Below are 17486 nucleotides of genomic sequence, written 5' to 3'. Positions count from 1 at the left end.
CCCAAGTACTTGATACGGTAGTCTATACCCATGCTACCCCCAGGTACCCGGCATTGTTTCGGTACACTTAGCTTGTAGGTTCGACGATAATTCGCTTGACGATAATTCGTATCCACCTAATAGACAAATATATACTGAAAAAAATTCAACTGGGCGTGAAAATAATCAAAGTGAACCCTTAGTAAAAGATTTGTGTTAGAGATATAAAAATTCTGGACGAAACATAACAATGGATAATTTTTTCACAACTCTTCCACTAGCCCGTCTCCTGTTGTCTTGAAATTTATCTATGGAATTAGTTTGTACTTTGAAAAGAAACAAACCCTATATTCCACAAGAAATGCTGCCTTCGCCAGAGCGTGAGCCTGAATCGACATTATACGGATTCAGTGAAGATTAGGCTACCATTTGTTCATTATGTGCCAAAAAAGAATAAACGTTATTTTGCTGCCAACAATTCATGACAACGATAATTTCAGTGGATAAAAAAATAAACCTAAAATAATTCAGTACTATAATAAAACTAAAAGAGGCGTAGACAACATGGACAAAATGGTTTCTCATTATTCCACTAAACGCAGAACTTTGCGTTGACCAGTAGCTTCCTTTTACAATATCCTAGACGTAGCTTACCTAGCAACCTATAATACAAATCCACAGAGTTTTACTGAAACTAGTAAGCGTAGCATTTTTCTACAACACTTAGGGAAATAACTAGTGATGCCTGCAATTTTTGCTAGATCAAAAGTACCAAACGTATATCGAATTTTTTCATCAAGGTCAGGAACTGAGTGTATGTTAGGAAAACCTCTACCTACAGGTTCAAATAATATAGCAGAGTCATTACCTCTCCGAGATTCCACTGGATGCCTCAGAATTGTTGGAGATTGCTACATTTGCATGTCTTTAGCTAGAAAGCGGCTAAGAAAGACACGAAAATCATGTAATGTTTGTAATCGTCCACTATGTAACGAATACTCAATAAATATAAGTAAGTGCGGACAATATTATGTTTGAAATGTAACTTTTATTATGGTAGGGGAGCAAAGTATGCTAAATGTGCAGTCACTCGGGCGCTTTGGGGACCTATTGGGTTGTGAAGAGTAGGTCCAAAAACCAAAAAAAGTTAAGTAAAGTTTTCCATTTTAGTGGGCGCTTGCCATTTTTTAATTTAATTTTCCATTTCCAACAATCGTTTTTCCTATTATATCGCCATCTATCCATAATTCGAAAAAATGCTTCGAATAAAAGTTACTTATTTTTACATAAGGAATCCAAATCTGCAATAAAAAATGAGGGCTCCTATTTAAGATTTTAAAGTAACCCCCCACCCCACCTCCGTGGGGGGTCGTGTTTGGTGCCATTCGATAAATTTTTCAAAAATATTGAATAAGTGTATTTTACAGTTTTTCGATTTAATGCTCATTTCGCGAAATATCGCGGGATTCGTATTTAAAATATTAAATTTACCCCCCACCCCTCTCCGAGGGAAGTCGTGTTTGGTATCATTCGATAGATTTTAAGAAAATATTGAGCACATATCTTTTAGTTTTTCTATCTGTCATTTATTTCGCGAAATATTCGCTTTTTTCTTGTGAAACATTGGGACTCACCCACTTCCTTACGCCCGGCTCAAATTTTTGAAATATACACTCTTTTGCATGTACTTAACTTACCTTATCTTAATCTGACAAGAGTTTTTTAAGGATAAATTTTTTTTTCGGGCCCCCCTTAGCGAACTCCCCTGTGTTAAGAGCCAATATATGGTAGAGGTACATCTGCAGGATACTAGGTTTCTCCCCATATGATAATCTGACGCGTTCGAGTAACTGCAAAAATCCCCGCTTGGGCTCCCCTACCATTATTTATGTTTCTTTATCACTTTTATTATAAACAAACTAGACACAGCTTCATGATTTACTAAACATTAGTGTTACCCGGGTGCCACGGGTGTGGACGTGATGGTGTAAAAACTTTGATAGGTATTTTTAATATATTATATGCATTTTTTTTCTTTGGATTTTATTATAAATTTCTTCGTTCTGACCAATTTTAGCAATAACTAGAAGCTGGAATAAAAATATTTTATACTATCTCTAATGATTTAGATAAAACAGTTACCAATGATACCCAGGCACCTGGGTATAGACACAAAGGTTAAAGGTAAAAAAATTACGCTTAAAATAAAATTTGCCCCTTTTTTGGTAAAAAAATCGTGAAAATCACTCCCTGATTAGCATCCAAAATAAAATTAATTCTTCCGCTTCACAAGTTACTGTACTTATGTATTGATTATATGATCTGTATTTTTCATCGGTTCAGACTGCTTATTTTTAAAGGAATGTAGTTGAAAGGGCTTGAACCAGTAACTAATCACGAGTGTATTAAAATTTTGAACAGAAATCTCGACCAATTTTCATCTTACAGAAAAACAAAAATTCCAAATTTTCAAAAAATGGTATCGCTAATAATTTTTTAGTTATTTTGCAAAACGACGTTTTTTCAAAATTAAAAAAATTATTAGAAATTTTTTTTAAACAAGCCCTTTGAACTTACAGATCATTATTGTAGTAGGAGAGGATTAAATGCTTAATCTGCAGTTGCTAAAGCGTCATGGGGACCTATCGGGTTGTGAAGATTAGGTCTTGAAACCAAAAAAAATAAGTTTTGCATTTAAGTGGGGATTTTCCATTCTCTAATTTAATGTTCCATTCCCAAAAATCGTTTTTTTCGATTATAGCGTCATCTATCCATAATTCGAAAAAATGTCGAATAAAAGTTACTTATTTTTACGAAAGGAATCCAAATCCGTAATAAATTTCTATTTCTTCTACTTCTTTCTCGAAACTCCTTATGCCCCTCAGGGGCGTCGGAGGTTTTATTCATCCTCTATCCATATCTTCCATTTCTTGCGGTCCTTTGCTAACACTTCCATTTGTTGATGTGTTTTTCCTTTTTCCTGTCGAATTTCTATAATCTGATCGATCTATCTCCTCCTTGGCCTCCCTTTCATTCTTTTACCATATCTTTTTGATTTCATCACCTGCTTTATTAGTCTTCCCTGGTCCATTCTGTTAATGTTTCCATACCATTTTAATTTTCTTTTTCGTATCTTGGTTATTACCGATTCCTGTTTCAGTCTTTGTCTAATATTTTCATTTCTTATTCTGTCCAATTTCCTTTTTCCTGCTATTTTTCTTAGCTGCTTCATCTCCGCTGCGTTTATTGTACTGTCTATTTTTGCATTGTTTACCCATGTCTCACTTGCATATATTAAAATTGGTACAGAGATTTCGTTGTGTACCTTCAGTTTTATTTCTTTATCTATTTCTTCCTTTCCAAATATTGTTTTATTTAGTGCATAGTAGATCTTATTTGCTTTTTTAGCTCTGTATGAGATTTATTGATCTATCTTTCCATCCTCTGATATTATTATTCCAAGGTATTCAAACGTCGAGACTGCTTCTATTATTTCGCTTTTGCACCTAAATATCGTATGGTTTATTTCTTCCCTTTTCTTTTTGGGTTACTATCATGGTCGCGAGTTTTCTATTTATGATTTTAAATAAACCCCCCAAACCACCTCAGTGGGGGTCGGTTTTTGATGTCATTCGATAGATTTTTAAAAAATATTAAAATATTAAACACGTATTTTTCAGTTTTTTGATTTGATGATCACTTCGCGAAATATTCGCTTTTTTTGTGAAATTTTATGACACCCATTTCCGTACGCTCAAATCGTCAGATATTTGAAATATACGCTGTTCTTCATGTACTTAACTTACCTTGTCTTAATCTGACGTTTTCGAATATTTCTAAGGATATATTTTTTACAAACTTTCCTAAACTCCCCTTTATTAAGAGTTCATATGGTAGGGGTACATTTACAGGCTACAAGGGTTCTCCCCATGTGATTTTCTGACGCGCGAGTAACGCGCAAAATCCTTGCTTCGGTTCCCCTACCATAAAGAATACATAAGTAAAGTAACTTGTGAAGCTCTAACGGTTAATTTCATTTGCGATGGTAATTATTATGGGGTGATCTTCCCGATTTTTTTACCCCAAAAAAGGGACCAACTTTATTTTGATGCTAGAAACTTTTGTAAAAAGCAAAAATAAAGCTTTTTTAAACTAAAAAACTTGTAATAAGTTTTCCCAGAAAACTTTTTCAATTTTTGGTTATTTCAGGTTGAAATATTTGATTTGGAATTTGACGAATTAGAACGTACTTTTCATTAGCTATAACTTTGCTTTCACTGGGTCTACAGACTTCATACATAGACCCTTTAGGGTTTAGGTTTATTTTTTATCTCAGTCGCATCGAGAGCTAGCGAAAAAACTTTAAATAAAAATGTTGTAGCTTTCAAAAAGTTCTGTCTGAAACATTTTTTTATTTTTGGCGGGAAAGGATACCGCAACACTCCTTATGGAAAAGTGAACCCGGTCAAATTTAACGAAAGTTTGGTCAATGATACTTCTCGATGTGTAGATTAAAAAAGTCAATGGAACCTGGGTCTGAATAACTACTGTTCTCAGAGCTACAGCCTTCTGAAGTTATTGGATTCGAGTGCTCGGTTTACGTTAAGTGCACTAATTCACGGTAAAGTGAACGACAATATTTATTATTGGAAGAAGAGAGACTCGTTTTCTTTATGCATACTTGAGTCTTGTATATGAATTAGTGGTCAAAAATAGATGCACCGTATTTTAGTCTTCAGAAAACATCCCAAAATTTCTCAGAAAACTAAAGAAGTGCGATATCAATGTGCTACTAGAACGATATAAGAATTATCATGTTTTCATGAATGCTTCCCAGTTATGCAATATCAGCAAAAGCTGCAGTTCCGCCTTATCTTTAGAATACTACTGAACCGTGGCAGATCTACAGGGGGTGGAATGGGGAATTCCTTCCATAATACGAGCCGGAACTAAAGAAAAACTTGTCGAAACAAAAAAAATACATTAGCTTACATGAAACTTGTCCCGCATATCATATGTATAAGACAAGTAGAGAACATGGAGTTGATCACAATACGAAAAAAACAAAGTACCTGGTAGTCAATAAACGCTAAATATTAATTACAATTGTCTATGGAAAATTCAAAGAAAAATAGAGAGTAGAAGAAGCGTAGGAAGGAGACGCGTTTCCTGGTAGAAGAACCTGAGGGAATGGTTTGGTTGCAGCTCAAGGCAAATGTTCAGAGCAGCTGCTTCGAAGGTCAAAATAGTCATGATGATTGCCAACCTTCGTCGCGGAGATGTCACTTAGAGAAAAGGAAAGAAGATGGAAAAATCGGGTTTAAGTCATCTTTGACTATCTGTACTATTGTGTTTCAATTTACCAATCAAAGATAGAATAAAATTTTTTATTTTTTTTTAATATAACGCGGGCACATAAATTTGATACACCCTATATATTGATTTGTAAATATTTATTAGAAGTTAGCTTTCAAGCAAGGTGGTTTCTCCTTATTGAATTTTTCCAGGAAGAATTAAAAACATTTTTGTAAATAAAAAGTGAAACGAACATTTGTTTGGGATTATTATTTTAAACCGATTGTTTATTACGGGAAAGGTAGAAGCCATAGGTAATTAGTTCTTAGAAAATTAAGGTAAAGAAAGTTTGGAATTTTAATCTCTTTTTGTTTAACCCCGAGTAAATTTTGCAGAATTTCCCGAAAGTAATTATTATGATGGTAGGAATATTTTTGAAAGTGTGAGTGGGTGTTTAGAATGAAAAAAAGAATGGGGAAGAAGAAATGTCTCTGATTGGTTTGGCAATTTGGAATGGGAAGGAGAGAAGGTTGAATTTTCAGATAGTTTTGGAAAGAGGGATTATTGTGTTACCGGCATCCGAAAGGAGCAGTCAAAAGTTTTCGTGAGTAGTTCAGAAGCAAGTACTAGTGTTTTGTTTTGATAGTGAGAGTAGCTGAAAAGTGGAAAGAGAGACAAATCAAATCGAGAAGAAATACCTCTTTGGTTCTGTAAAGTCCAAGAGAGTAAGTTACAAGAATTATCGTTATTAAAATTATTTGTGACACCAAGTAAAAAAGATACTTGGGTATCAGGAGATTATTGTTGAGAGAAAGAGCGGAGAGAGTTTTGGAGTTAATTGAACGAGTACTGGCAAAAAAGAGGCCTGGTTTTTGTTTTGGAGAAATAGTTGCTGGTATCCTGCTGGATTGTTTGCTGAGAACGGAGAGGGCTTTGATTGGTAGCCTAACATAATCAACAAGGAGGAGCTGTTTGGGTCAAGAGGAGACATCATTGTGTGTGAATCAAAAAGGTCAGTCAATAACCTATGTGATAGATTTTCTTTATAATCAGAAGTTAAAATTTTTTACGTAAAAGCATATGCATTTAAGATTCCAACATTTCAAAAATTTAATAGGAAGTATAAGTAATTTTCGAATACCAAATTTGTTTGTTTAGCTTGTTTTTTTAAGGGTATCAAGAACAAAGCGATAAATATTTGTTTGAATTAGATTAATTTATATGGTAAAAGTTTCTTTTCGACAGTTATGCCCACAGGATTCAATTGATAAATTTATAGAGCATTGCTTTTGATAATAAAGGTATTTGTATGTGTTTATTTATGATTTTTCTATTTATTTCCTTTTTCTATTTTATCCCGATAAGGATCAACTAAGAGATACTGAAGCCACGAGAAAGGATAAGTGTAACCTAAGAGAATTTAATTAAATTTTTTTTTTTGACAAAAGGCACCCTGAGATCTTTTCTTAATATTTTTATGTATGATTTGCGTTAATTAAATAATTGATCAAATAAATAATAATTAATATAAAAGTAATAGAAAGCAGATTATAACAGTACATTAAGATTTTGCTGATTTCGGTTAGATGCATCATATACCGTATTAACTAACGACCTATTAGGATACTTAATTTTGGGTTGATGTCTTGCAAAGCCTAAAAACCATAACACACTGGTTATATGAGCACAAGTATCCACAGTTTTCGCACCAGATTGACAGGTACAGTAGTACCCGCTAATTGGTTCTTCTGCAGGCTCATCTTCATCAACTGTGTAGAAAATGAATATTTGTTGTTTTGTAGCTTGCCGAATCCTAGAAAATATTCGAACTCTTATGAATCCTGGTTCAACCATATTCTCATTGATTTTGAAACTCTTCGTCATTGTCTCTAATTATTTTATCTTCTATGTAAGACGGTGCCAGTTTAATTTGATACATCTCAATCATAAGGTCTTTTGGTATTCTAAGTCACAAATAGGAAAGTTGGCTTTGATGATTATGAACCCTTCCCCATTGACCATTTCTTCTAATCAGATTATCAGTCTCAGCTCTAGCTTGACAACATTGGGAAGTAATAACCTCTGTAATAATTGTTGAGCATCTTTAGCTGTAGCACCTTACATTGTACAATATTTTGTATTAAAAAGTTCATTCAGCTTCCATTCCTTCCTATTCTTCGCCTTGGTTTTCCCATTTCGTACTCTTAAGACCCTTATCTCTTTTTTCACCTGGTCCTTAAATCCTACTCTGGGCCTACGTCTTTTCCTCACACCATCCGGTCTTTGGTTATAAATTTGTTTTGACAGCTCCATCTCATTCATTTTCGTTAAATGAAGAACACTATTTTTTCTTTAATTCTGGAGCATGTTACGGCTGGAGTTACCCCGCCCCCCCTAGATCCGCCACTGTTCAGTAGTATTCTAAAGATAAGGGGAACTGCAGCTTTGCTGGTATTGCATAAGTGAAGCATTCATGAAAACATGATAATTCTTATATCACTCTAGTAGCACATTTTATATTGCACTTTTTAGTTTTCTGAGGACTTTTCGGAGCTTTTCTAAAGACTTAAATAGGATGCATCTCTTTTTGACCACGAATTCATATACAACACGCAAATATGCATAAAGAAAATGATTCTTTCCTCTTCCAATAATAAATATTTTCATTCACTTGACCATGAATTAGTGCACTTAACTTAAACCGAGCACTCGAATATAACTTCAGAAGGCTCTAGCTCGAGAATAGTAGTTATTCAGACCCAGGTCCCATGGACTTTTTTAATCTACACATCGAGAAGTATCATTGACCAACCTTTCGTTAAATTTAACCGAGACCACTTTTCCATAACGAGGTTGCGAGGGGGGAGTATAACGTTTATTTTTGCATAATATTTCACCCTGAATTTCCTCAGATTTTTAAAATTGGTGAAACGTAGTTTTCAAAATAAAAAACCGTATATTTTCCCTTTTTTCTAGGTACATCGCTGCCTCTAGGATAGGTAAAAACTGAAAAATAGTTAGGGTTTGCTTGTTAAACAATTTTTGTAACGTCCTCCATTTTCAAGATACAAGAAGAAATCATAATTTTGCACATGATTTACGATTTTGCCAAAACTACTGGCAACATTTTAATATAATTTGGAGGTTTTTAAGAGATAAGATATTGTGAATTGTTTGACATATAATTAAGAATTTTATATAATTTATCATTGGCGCGCCTATGGGTAATGGTCTGAGTTTTTAAACAAAGAAAAATAGTACGCCACTGAGATACTTCAAACTAAAAATCATTTTTGAATTCCTCGTTCAGTTTGTGATAAAAAAAATCTATCTTCCCTTTTTTTCATAGGTCGCGGCGTTTTCATGCAAAAAAATAAATTATCTTAATGCTTCCTAAGTAATCGAATTAAGTTTTTATATGGATGTATATGTATACGAGTATGTACAAAGAAACTTACTTCGAATACTTTGTCAGGGTTGACATTTTATTTTTTGCATAAAAATAGCGTGTCATATGAAAAAAGGGAAGTGACAAATTGAACAAGGAATTTAAAAATGGTTTTTAATTTAAAATATCTGTGTGGCGTACTATTGTTCTTTCTTCATAAGTTAAGACCATTACCTCTATGCGCACCAATAAATGATATAAAATTATTAATTGTACGTCAAAAATGCACAATGACAGCCTACTGCTTAAAACCCTCCAAATTTTATTACAATGTTGTCAGTAATTTCGGCATAATCACAAAAAATATGTTAACTTTGGTTTTCTTCAACGATCTGTATCTTGAAAATGGATGGTACTGCAAATTTTTTTTATTAAGCTAACCCCAATTATTTTTCAGTGTTTTACCTATCCTAGAGCCGGTTTTACCTTTTTTGAAAGAACCTGTATAAAATTGTATCTAAAAACCGAAAATATGCGGTTTTTTATTTTTATAAGTACATTTCGCCAATTTTAAAAACCTGAAAAAATTCAGTGTTAAATATTCTGAAAAAATACACGTTATACAGGGTGTCCCGAAAAGATTGGTTATAAATTATACCACAGATTCTGGGGTCAAAAATAGGTTGATTGAACCTCACTTACCTATGTACAATAGTGCACACAAAAAAAGTTACAGCCCTTTGAAGTTACACACTGAAAATCGATTTTTTTTCATATATCGAAAACTGTTAGAGATTTTTTATTGAAAATGGACATGTGTCATTCTAATAGTAGCAACATCTTAAAAAAAAAAAAGTGAAATTTGTGCAGCCCATAAAAATTTTATGGGGGTTTGGTTCCCTTAAACCCCCCCAAACTTTTGTGTACGTTCCAATTAAATTATTATTGTTGCACTATTAGGTAAATAGAATATTTTTAAAACTTTTTTGCCTCTTATTACTTTTTCGATAAGCCAGTGTTTATCGAGATATTTTGAATATTTTTCGAATCCAACACATGTTTGTATATGGTTAAGTACGATTATAGAGAGCTGTTAATAATCTGAAAATTTATTTATAATTTACATTATTAGGTATATTTTGAAAAAGAAGAAACATCTCGATAAAAGATGACTTATCAAAAAAAGACTAAGAGGCAAAAAAGTTTTAAAAACACTGTGGTGACCTAATGGTATCACAATAATAGTTTAATTGGAACGTATATAAACATTTGGGGGGTTTAAAGGAACAAAACCCCCATAAAATTTTTATGTAAACATATTAAAAAAGAAGCCGCATCCCGATAAAAACTGGCTTATCTAAAAAATACCAAGAAACAAAAAAGTTTTAGAAACGTTGTGTTGAACTAACGGTACCACAATAATTAATTAATTGGAACGTACACAAAAGTTTGGGGGGGTTTAAGGGAACAAAACCCCCAAAAAATTTTTATGGGGTGGACAAATTTCACTATAATGTTTTAAGATATTCCTGCCATAAGAATGACCCATGTCCATTTTCAATAAAAAACCTCTAATAGTTTCCGACATATTGAAAAAAATCGATTTTCATCTTGTAACTTCAAAGGGCTGTAACTCTTTTTATGAGCACATTTGTACTAAGGTAAATTAGGTTCAATCGAACTATTTTTGATCCCAGAATGTGTGGTATAATTTATGACCAATCTTTTCGGGACACCCTGTATATATATACAGTAGGAAAAATGAAAGAATACCCATGAACGAACATATAAAACACGCTGTATTTTCCTGTCATCGTGTCACACAAAAAGCTGGCCAGCGCAAGTACATGTAATAATTATTGTTACATGTACTTGCACTCGACAATTTTCTTTGTGACACGGTGACAGGAAAATACAGCGTGTTTTATATGTTCGTTCATGGGTATTCTTTCATTTTTCCGACTGTATATATATTTTTCGTAAGAACAAGCGTATTCGTTTATTTTTTAGACTCATTTGAAATTTTAAAATTATTCTAAAAATTCAAATTTCCAGCCAAATTTAAAAAAAAAAATTAGTCACAACATTTTGAAAGTTATAACTTTTTTTATATCTTTTAAAATTAAATTGAATTAAGTTGAATTTCATGCTTGATTTCATGATGATTTAAGTTAAATTTGAATAAGATAAATTTGAAGCTGTCGATGCCGCTCAGATAAAAGATAAAAACCTAAAACCCCTAATTACGCTCTAAGCGGGTAGCGTGACCACATAGGGCGCTAAAAATTTCATAAAGTGAGTTTCTCTATAAATATGTGCTAAAAAGTGACCTATATGGAATTTAAATCGAGGGGTGGGGGGGGGGGGGGGGAGAATCATCATCTTAAGTGAGAAATACACCATTCAATTCGGTTGAACAATGGGATGATCCAACCAAAATGAACCCTGTATTTTGCAGTTCAATAAAAGTGTTTAACAAAATTGAACGTTAAAAGAAGTTGAGACAATTTCTACTTTCGTTCAACTTCGTTGAACAACGGGGATGATTAATCCATAGTGATGCTGTAACAAAAAGAAGAAAACTTCTGTTGGAGTGAAAGTAAATAGAAAGATATACTCCAACAGAAGTAAGGAAAAAATAAATAAATAACTAATGGGACATAGATGTAGAGAGATGGGCTGTAAAGAAAAGGGGTGAAGTGGCTTCTACGTTGAGAAGCCGCAATAGGAAAAATACTACTAAAGTGCAGTTGTACTGAAGAAAGGGGGATTAGAAGGGATAGAAGTAGAAGTGGGAAGAGACAGAGGCAAACTGAATAGAGTTGGCTAGCTATAGATGCAAGAGAGCAACTTGACACTCAAGGATGGATACGGCTCGTTTGCATGCCTGTCGAAGAACAGTAGCTCTATATAGATAGTAATGATGACTAAAAGATGAAATAATAAAATAAGAATAATGTACTGAAAATGAATGGAGATGAATAATGACTAAAAATGAACAAAATAAATAAAACTAACTAATCATGGGCGCCATGAAAATGATCTTCGATCATGTTCCCAGGTATCTTACACTGCTTTCAAATATTAAATATATTAAACCTGTAATAATGAACATAAAGGAGTAATCAAATAATTGATATACAAAATAAATAAATATTTATTAAAAATAACTACTAGATCTTTGACAATCTCTGAGTTACACAAACATATATCATGTAACTCTAAAATGACATAAGTTATACAAAAAGTTATATTTGAGATAATAATAATGTTACCTGTTACAAAACTTAAAGGTATAAGTACTCTTACTAACATATAGGGTACAACTCACATGAGTCTTCTACCAAATGGTTATAGTACGCCCGCTACGTACAACTAAATGAAACTGACAAAGATGAAAATACTACAAATAAATAGGCCCAAGCCTCACTAAGGGAAAATACAATAATGAATAAATAAAGTTAAATATACAATTGACTAAAGTAGAAATGAAGTTGAGATAAATACCGACGATGACCTAAATTAACCGAACAAATGGAATAAAGCGAATAACAGGAAAATATTTGGGAAACAAGCTAGTAATATTAAAAAATAAATTTACCCGAATTACATAAAACAATAATAAAGTATTAAAAACCTAATTTTCTCTAGGCTTATTCCTGTGCACAAGAAGTTACCGTAGATACAAAGTTTGGGAACCAAATACCATAGTATACAAATATGTCATATAAAAACAAAGGTACGCTAAATCTGAAAAAAAAAAAAATTAATAAACATAATGTATCAAATAAATGTCTGATATATAAAAACCATAGTTACTTAAAACACAACACTAAATGTTCCCAAACGACTCCTAAAGAGGTTGCTGCTGCATCCTCAGAAATGAGCATCAAGATGATGCGGTCCCATGTCCTCCGTAGGCCCAGGTGGCAGGACGAAAAGGAGCTGGAATACTCCCAAAAAGCTTGTTCCCAAAAATGACTTACTCCCAATGGTGACTTGACTGTGGCTGTGGTGGTTTCCCTAGGTGGTCAAAGAAGGGGCTATGACTTCATCTTATGGTTTCTCCCAAATGGCTAAAAACATTCCCAGTTTTATTTCCCATTTTAGACATTAGCAAAAAGTAAAGGGAAGAAGAAATAATTGAGGAAACTTTTTAGACGCATTAACGTAGAAAAACCGATCATTAAAATGGAACAAAAACTAATCTCAGGTAACCTTGAACTATTTTGAGTGTGAAAACATGAACAAATAATGATGAATGTGAAATTTGAATATGATTTATCTGAGGGAATATCTGTAAAAATATATAGAATTTATAAAAATATTGGATGTTCAATAAATTTAAAACCTACAGAGAAATGATAATTATTTCCAATATTAATTGAGAATTGCATATGTTTGGTTATGTCTAACCAAAAAATATATTAATATATAATTTTCCTTGAATGAATATTCAATAATCGAAATAATCTACATAAAATCCAAATAATGAGTTGACTAAGAAATTTAACAATGAACCTAATATATCAAATGTTCCATCACAAAAAAACCAGGCTATATAAAAAAAATTATTATGAAAAACTAAATATTTTACCGGGTTGATTCTTATCCAGATTCCATAAGGTGTTGAGTTACACATATGTTTCCATACTCCAGGCTCCAGATAACTTTTCTCTTGGAAATTAACAAAAATGATTTAAATAGTTGAAATTATCAACCCGCCATTGGTATAACCGATTCGAACCACAGCTCACAGTCAAGTAAAGAACATTACTCTCTCATTCAGCGAGGAAGACGTCAAACTCGCACGGAACACGAATTAAATGACAAGGAACGGTTCAACTATGTTCCGCACAGTGTGACGTCTCATGAGAAGTCCTTTACGAGAAATTAAAGAATTTAAATGGGAGGTCAAAAGAAAATAATTTTAGAAATAATTAAAGCGCTAAAATGATATTATAACGGGTGGACCGTTACATGCGTCTATACAAGTTTGTCGATTGTGTTCGATTCCACCGTTCATTTTATTTTGACTTGTGCTGTGTGATTTGCATACTGTATTGCAAGAAATATGTAATAATTTTATTTAACAATGGTGCATAGATGGAAAGACGAAGAGACTCCGATATTTCTCGACTTATATAAAAGTCACGAGTGCCTCTGGAATATCAAATAAGAAAATTATAAAAACAGGGTATTGAGACAGAAGGTAATAAAGACCCCTTTTATCAGGTATATTGCAGAACTTTCGGAAAATGAGATTAAATTAAAAATAAAAAGTATTCCAACAATATAATACACACACCCAAACTTATATGGAATCATCTGATATTTCTTACCATTTCGTGCGAATTTAAAAAAACGAACACACAAAGTCAAACAATATTTATTTTAAAGCAATTTAATAACAAATACATAACAATTAAATAAAACAATAAAGTAATTAAGAAACAAATTGAAAGTAATTGTTTTAAAGTCAATAGCATACAAAAGTACAATGTAAAACGAATAATGTTTAAATTGTTTTTATCTTTTTTTGTATTTTGTGCTAGTCAGTGTTATCACCTTTAGTCCTTATGCAAGCTTCAGTTTGCGTGGGCACGCTCCTAATCAAATTATCAACATTTTGTTGTGGTAGGTTGCTCCCTCCTTTAAGAGCAGCTTGTACTAGCTGTGCGGTGTTTTGTGGATTATTCAGGCGAGCTCTAATCTTTCTTTTAAGCATATCCCACAAATAATCTATAGGATTAAGCTCGGGTGAGAAAGCAGGCCACTCCAAACAAGGTATACCTTCTGCTTCAACGATGTCTGTAATCTCTCTAATGGTATGTAGAGTGTAGAGGTCCATTATCATGCAATAAAATTAAATTTTCTCCTGTTGCCCCTCTCCAGAGCCTGACTACCGGTTATCAATATACCTGTGAGCAGTTAAAATTGATTGGATAAAAATTAAAGGAGTTTTTTTACGGATCACAATTCCTCTCCAGAACTTCCCTTTGTATAGTTGTGAACAGATCTGATAGTTTTCGTTCTTGCTTGTCTTCCTCGATCTCTAAGTATATTGATGACGTGGGTCATCTGATTTTACAAAAATCCTGACGTTTTTTGAAAATAGCACATTTTGTCAATTCCCAATGTTCCAGTTTGGGTGGTAAAGACACCAATTTAGGCGATCAATCTTCTGCTGCCTGGATAACTGGGGAACCCATAACGGTGTCTTCCTGTATACTTCTTGGTACGAACTCTTTTTCTTATCGTTTCAACTGAAAGAGTTACACCTGTAGCTTCCAAAAGCTTCCTCTGGAGCTCCAGGTAAGAAATGGTTGGGTGTCTTCCAGCTGATTGGACAAATAAACGATCGTGGAGAGCCGTTATTACCTTTGGCGACTTTCCCTTGCTTTATTTTTGAGCTTTTCTAGTTCCTGTTACCTAGCATAGGTTTTGGACAGAACGCCCTATATTACGCCTAGCTCTACAGTTATGTCCAACATTACTTTCTCCACAAAACCAATAATCTTTCCTCGTTGTAAGTTATATAACCCCACATGAGGCATATTTTCGTTTTTGGAAGCAAAAGTTAGTTTAGTTATTTTCGTTCAATTTGCAACTCAATCAAATAACCTATACCGTACCGAGCTGTACTATCCGATTGTCTTATACATCTGTTTATTTTCAACAAAAACCTTTATTCTTCGAAACAATAACAAGTTTTTTTAAAAGAAATAAAAATTACTTTGAAATACATGGTGATTCCATATAAGTTTTGGTGTGTGTATATGCCAGAACTACTAATAGGGCAGTCAATGAGGGTATGTAACTCCGAATTCCATCCTAATACATCGATTTACGTGATATTTTCACAGTAAGTAGGGAATAGCCCAAGAAACAAAGTCTACCCTATGCCGATGTGTGCTTTTGTCTTGGGGGCGGTTCCCACCCCTTCTCGGAGGTGGAAAATTTTTTGCTTAAATATCTACGGAAGTTGCTAGAGAACCTAATACTAAGCAAAAACTTTTCTATAATTTTTTTTCGAATACTCAATACTTTTTGAGTTATTCCTGGTTTAAAATTGGCCATTTTCATTGAAAAACACCTTTTCAAACTGTTTTTTGCGAATACCTTAAAAACTATGAATCTAACTACAAAAACTATATAAAACATTTTTGTAGATTATAAAATAGCAAAGAGATTCTTTCCTTCGTGAATCTTCTAGTTATAACACAAAAAGAGATATGGTAAGTGAAAATAACTTTCTTGGTGCATGCTGAAATCAGTGTATTTAACTTGAAATAACAGAGAAACGGTCGATTTTAGGTGTATAATACTACCAATAACTTTTGTTGTGCTTAAAAAGGCCTATAAATTTATCAATATTAAATGTCGATTACATTCAAATTATGCGAGATAAACTGTAAAAAATTTGATGACTAACGTATTTTAAGAAAAAAATGAGAAGTATATTTAAACCCTCATCCACAAGAATTTAAATGCATCGTTTTCCTTCTACAATACATTTTACTATAGTGTTCTTTTTATGTTTAAAAATTTGGGCGGGTTTAAATGAATGGTTTTTGAAAAAATAAGATCAAATTATTGAGCGCATTTTGAAATTTTCTTAAAAATCTTCCTATTTCTCCATGTAACTCGAAAATGATAAGAGATGCCAAAAAAAAAGATGCCATACAAAAATGTAGGTTTCTTTTAGATAAACATTTTGATTTTATTTTCTATAACAGTATCTCTTATCATTTTCAAGTAACATGGAGAAAAAGGAAGATTTTAAAGGAAATTTAAATATGCGCTCTATAATTTGATCTTATTTTTTTCAAAAACCATTCATTTTAAACCCGCTCAACTTTTTGAACATAAAAATAACACTGTAGTAAAATGTATTGTAGAAGGAAAACGATGCATTTAAATTCTTGTGGATGAGGGGTTAAATATACATCTCAATGTTTTTCTTAAAATTCGTTAGTCATCAATTTTTTGCAGCATATCTCTTTGTACCGTATCTCTTTTTGTGTTATAACTAGAAGATTGAAGAAGGAACAAATCTCTTTGATTTTTCATAAGCTACAAAAATGTTTTTTATAATTTTTTTAGTTAGATGCATTGTTTTTAAGGTATTCGCAAAAAACCGTTTGAAAAGGTGTTATATTTCAATGAAAATGGAAAATTTTCAACCACGAATAACACAAAAAGTATTGAGTTTTCGAAAAGAAATTATAGAACAGTTTTTGCTTAGAATTAGGTTCTCTAGCAACCTCTGTAGTTGTTTAACCAAAAAATTTGCCACCCCCAAGAAGGGGTGGGAACCGCCCCAAGACAAAAGCACAAATCGGCATAGAGTAGACTTTGAATAAGGAGATATTTTCAGGCTATTCCTAAAATTGCATTAAAATACATGCAGTAGGATAGAATTCGGAGGTAATAACCTGTTCTTGCTCTCATTGACTGCCCTATAACAGCAATGTAATTATTGAATCATCCACATTGTTTAAATGAAATGAGTGAAGAATAAATTGAAACATTTATATGTATGCTTTTTAATTTGATTGAACAATGTCATTGAATCATCACAGTGTTCAACCGAATTGAATGGTGTATTTCCGCCTTCACCCGGCTAGACCCTTTCACGTCAATTCAAGCGGTTATTTAAAATTAGGAAATTTTGTAATATTTTACAGTGAGTGAATGGACTAAAACACCAGATTCATTATAATTAACAAACACAATAACGTTGTTTTTCTATTCATTTTTTTTTTCTAAGCGAATGCCTAGCGTGCGTGCCCTTCGTGTGGCAATTATGGATTTTTTACCT

At 32.9% G+C, this 17486-nt stretch overlaps 1 protein-coding gene across 1 annotated transcript in view; it reads right to left on the bottom strand.

The window, feature by feature from the left end:
* Positions 1 to 7158, bottom strand: part of LOC126889489 (uncharacterized) — a 258815-nt gene extending 251657 nt beyond the window's left edge. Inside the window, exon 1 of the mRNA XM_050657823.1 lies at positions 6948 to 7158. Within this exon, the coding sequence (XP_050513780.1) occupies positions 6948 to 7158 (211 nt within the window). The remainder of the gene's footprint in view (positions 1 to 6947) is intronic.
* Positions 7159 to 17486: the final 10328 nt, after the last annotated feature.

This window comes from Diabrotica virgifera, chromosome 8, assembly GCF_917563875.1.
Source record: "Diabrotica virgifera virgifera chromosome 8, PGI_DIABVI_V3a".
Lineage (NCBI taxonomy): Eukaryota > Metazoa > Arthropoda > Insecta > Coleoptera > Chrysomelidae > Diabrotica > Diabrotica virgifera.
The sequence above is the reverse complement of the archived record's forward strand: the minus strand, read 5'-3'. Positions and strand labels throughout refer to the sequence as shown.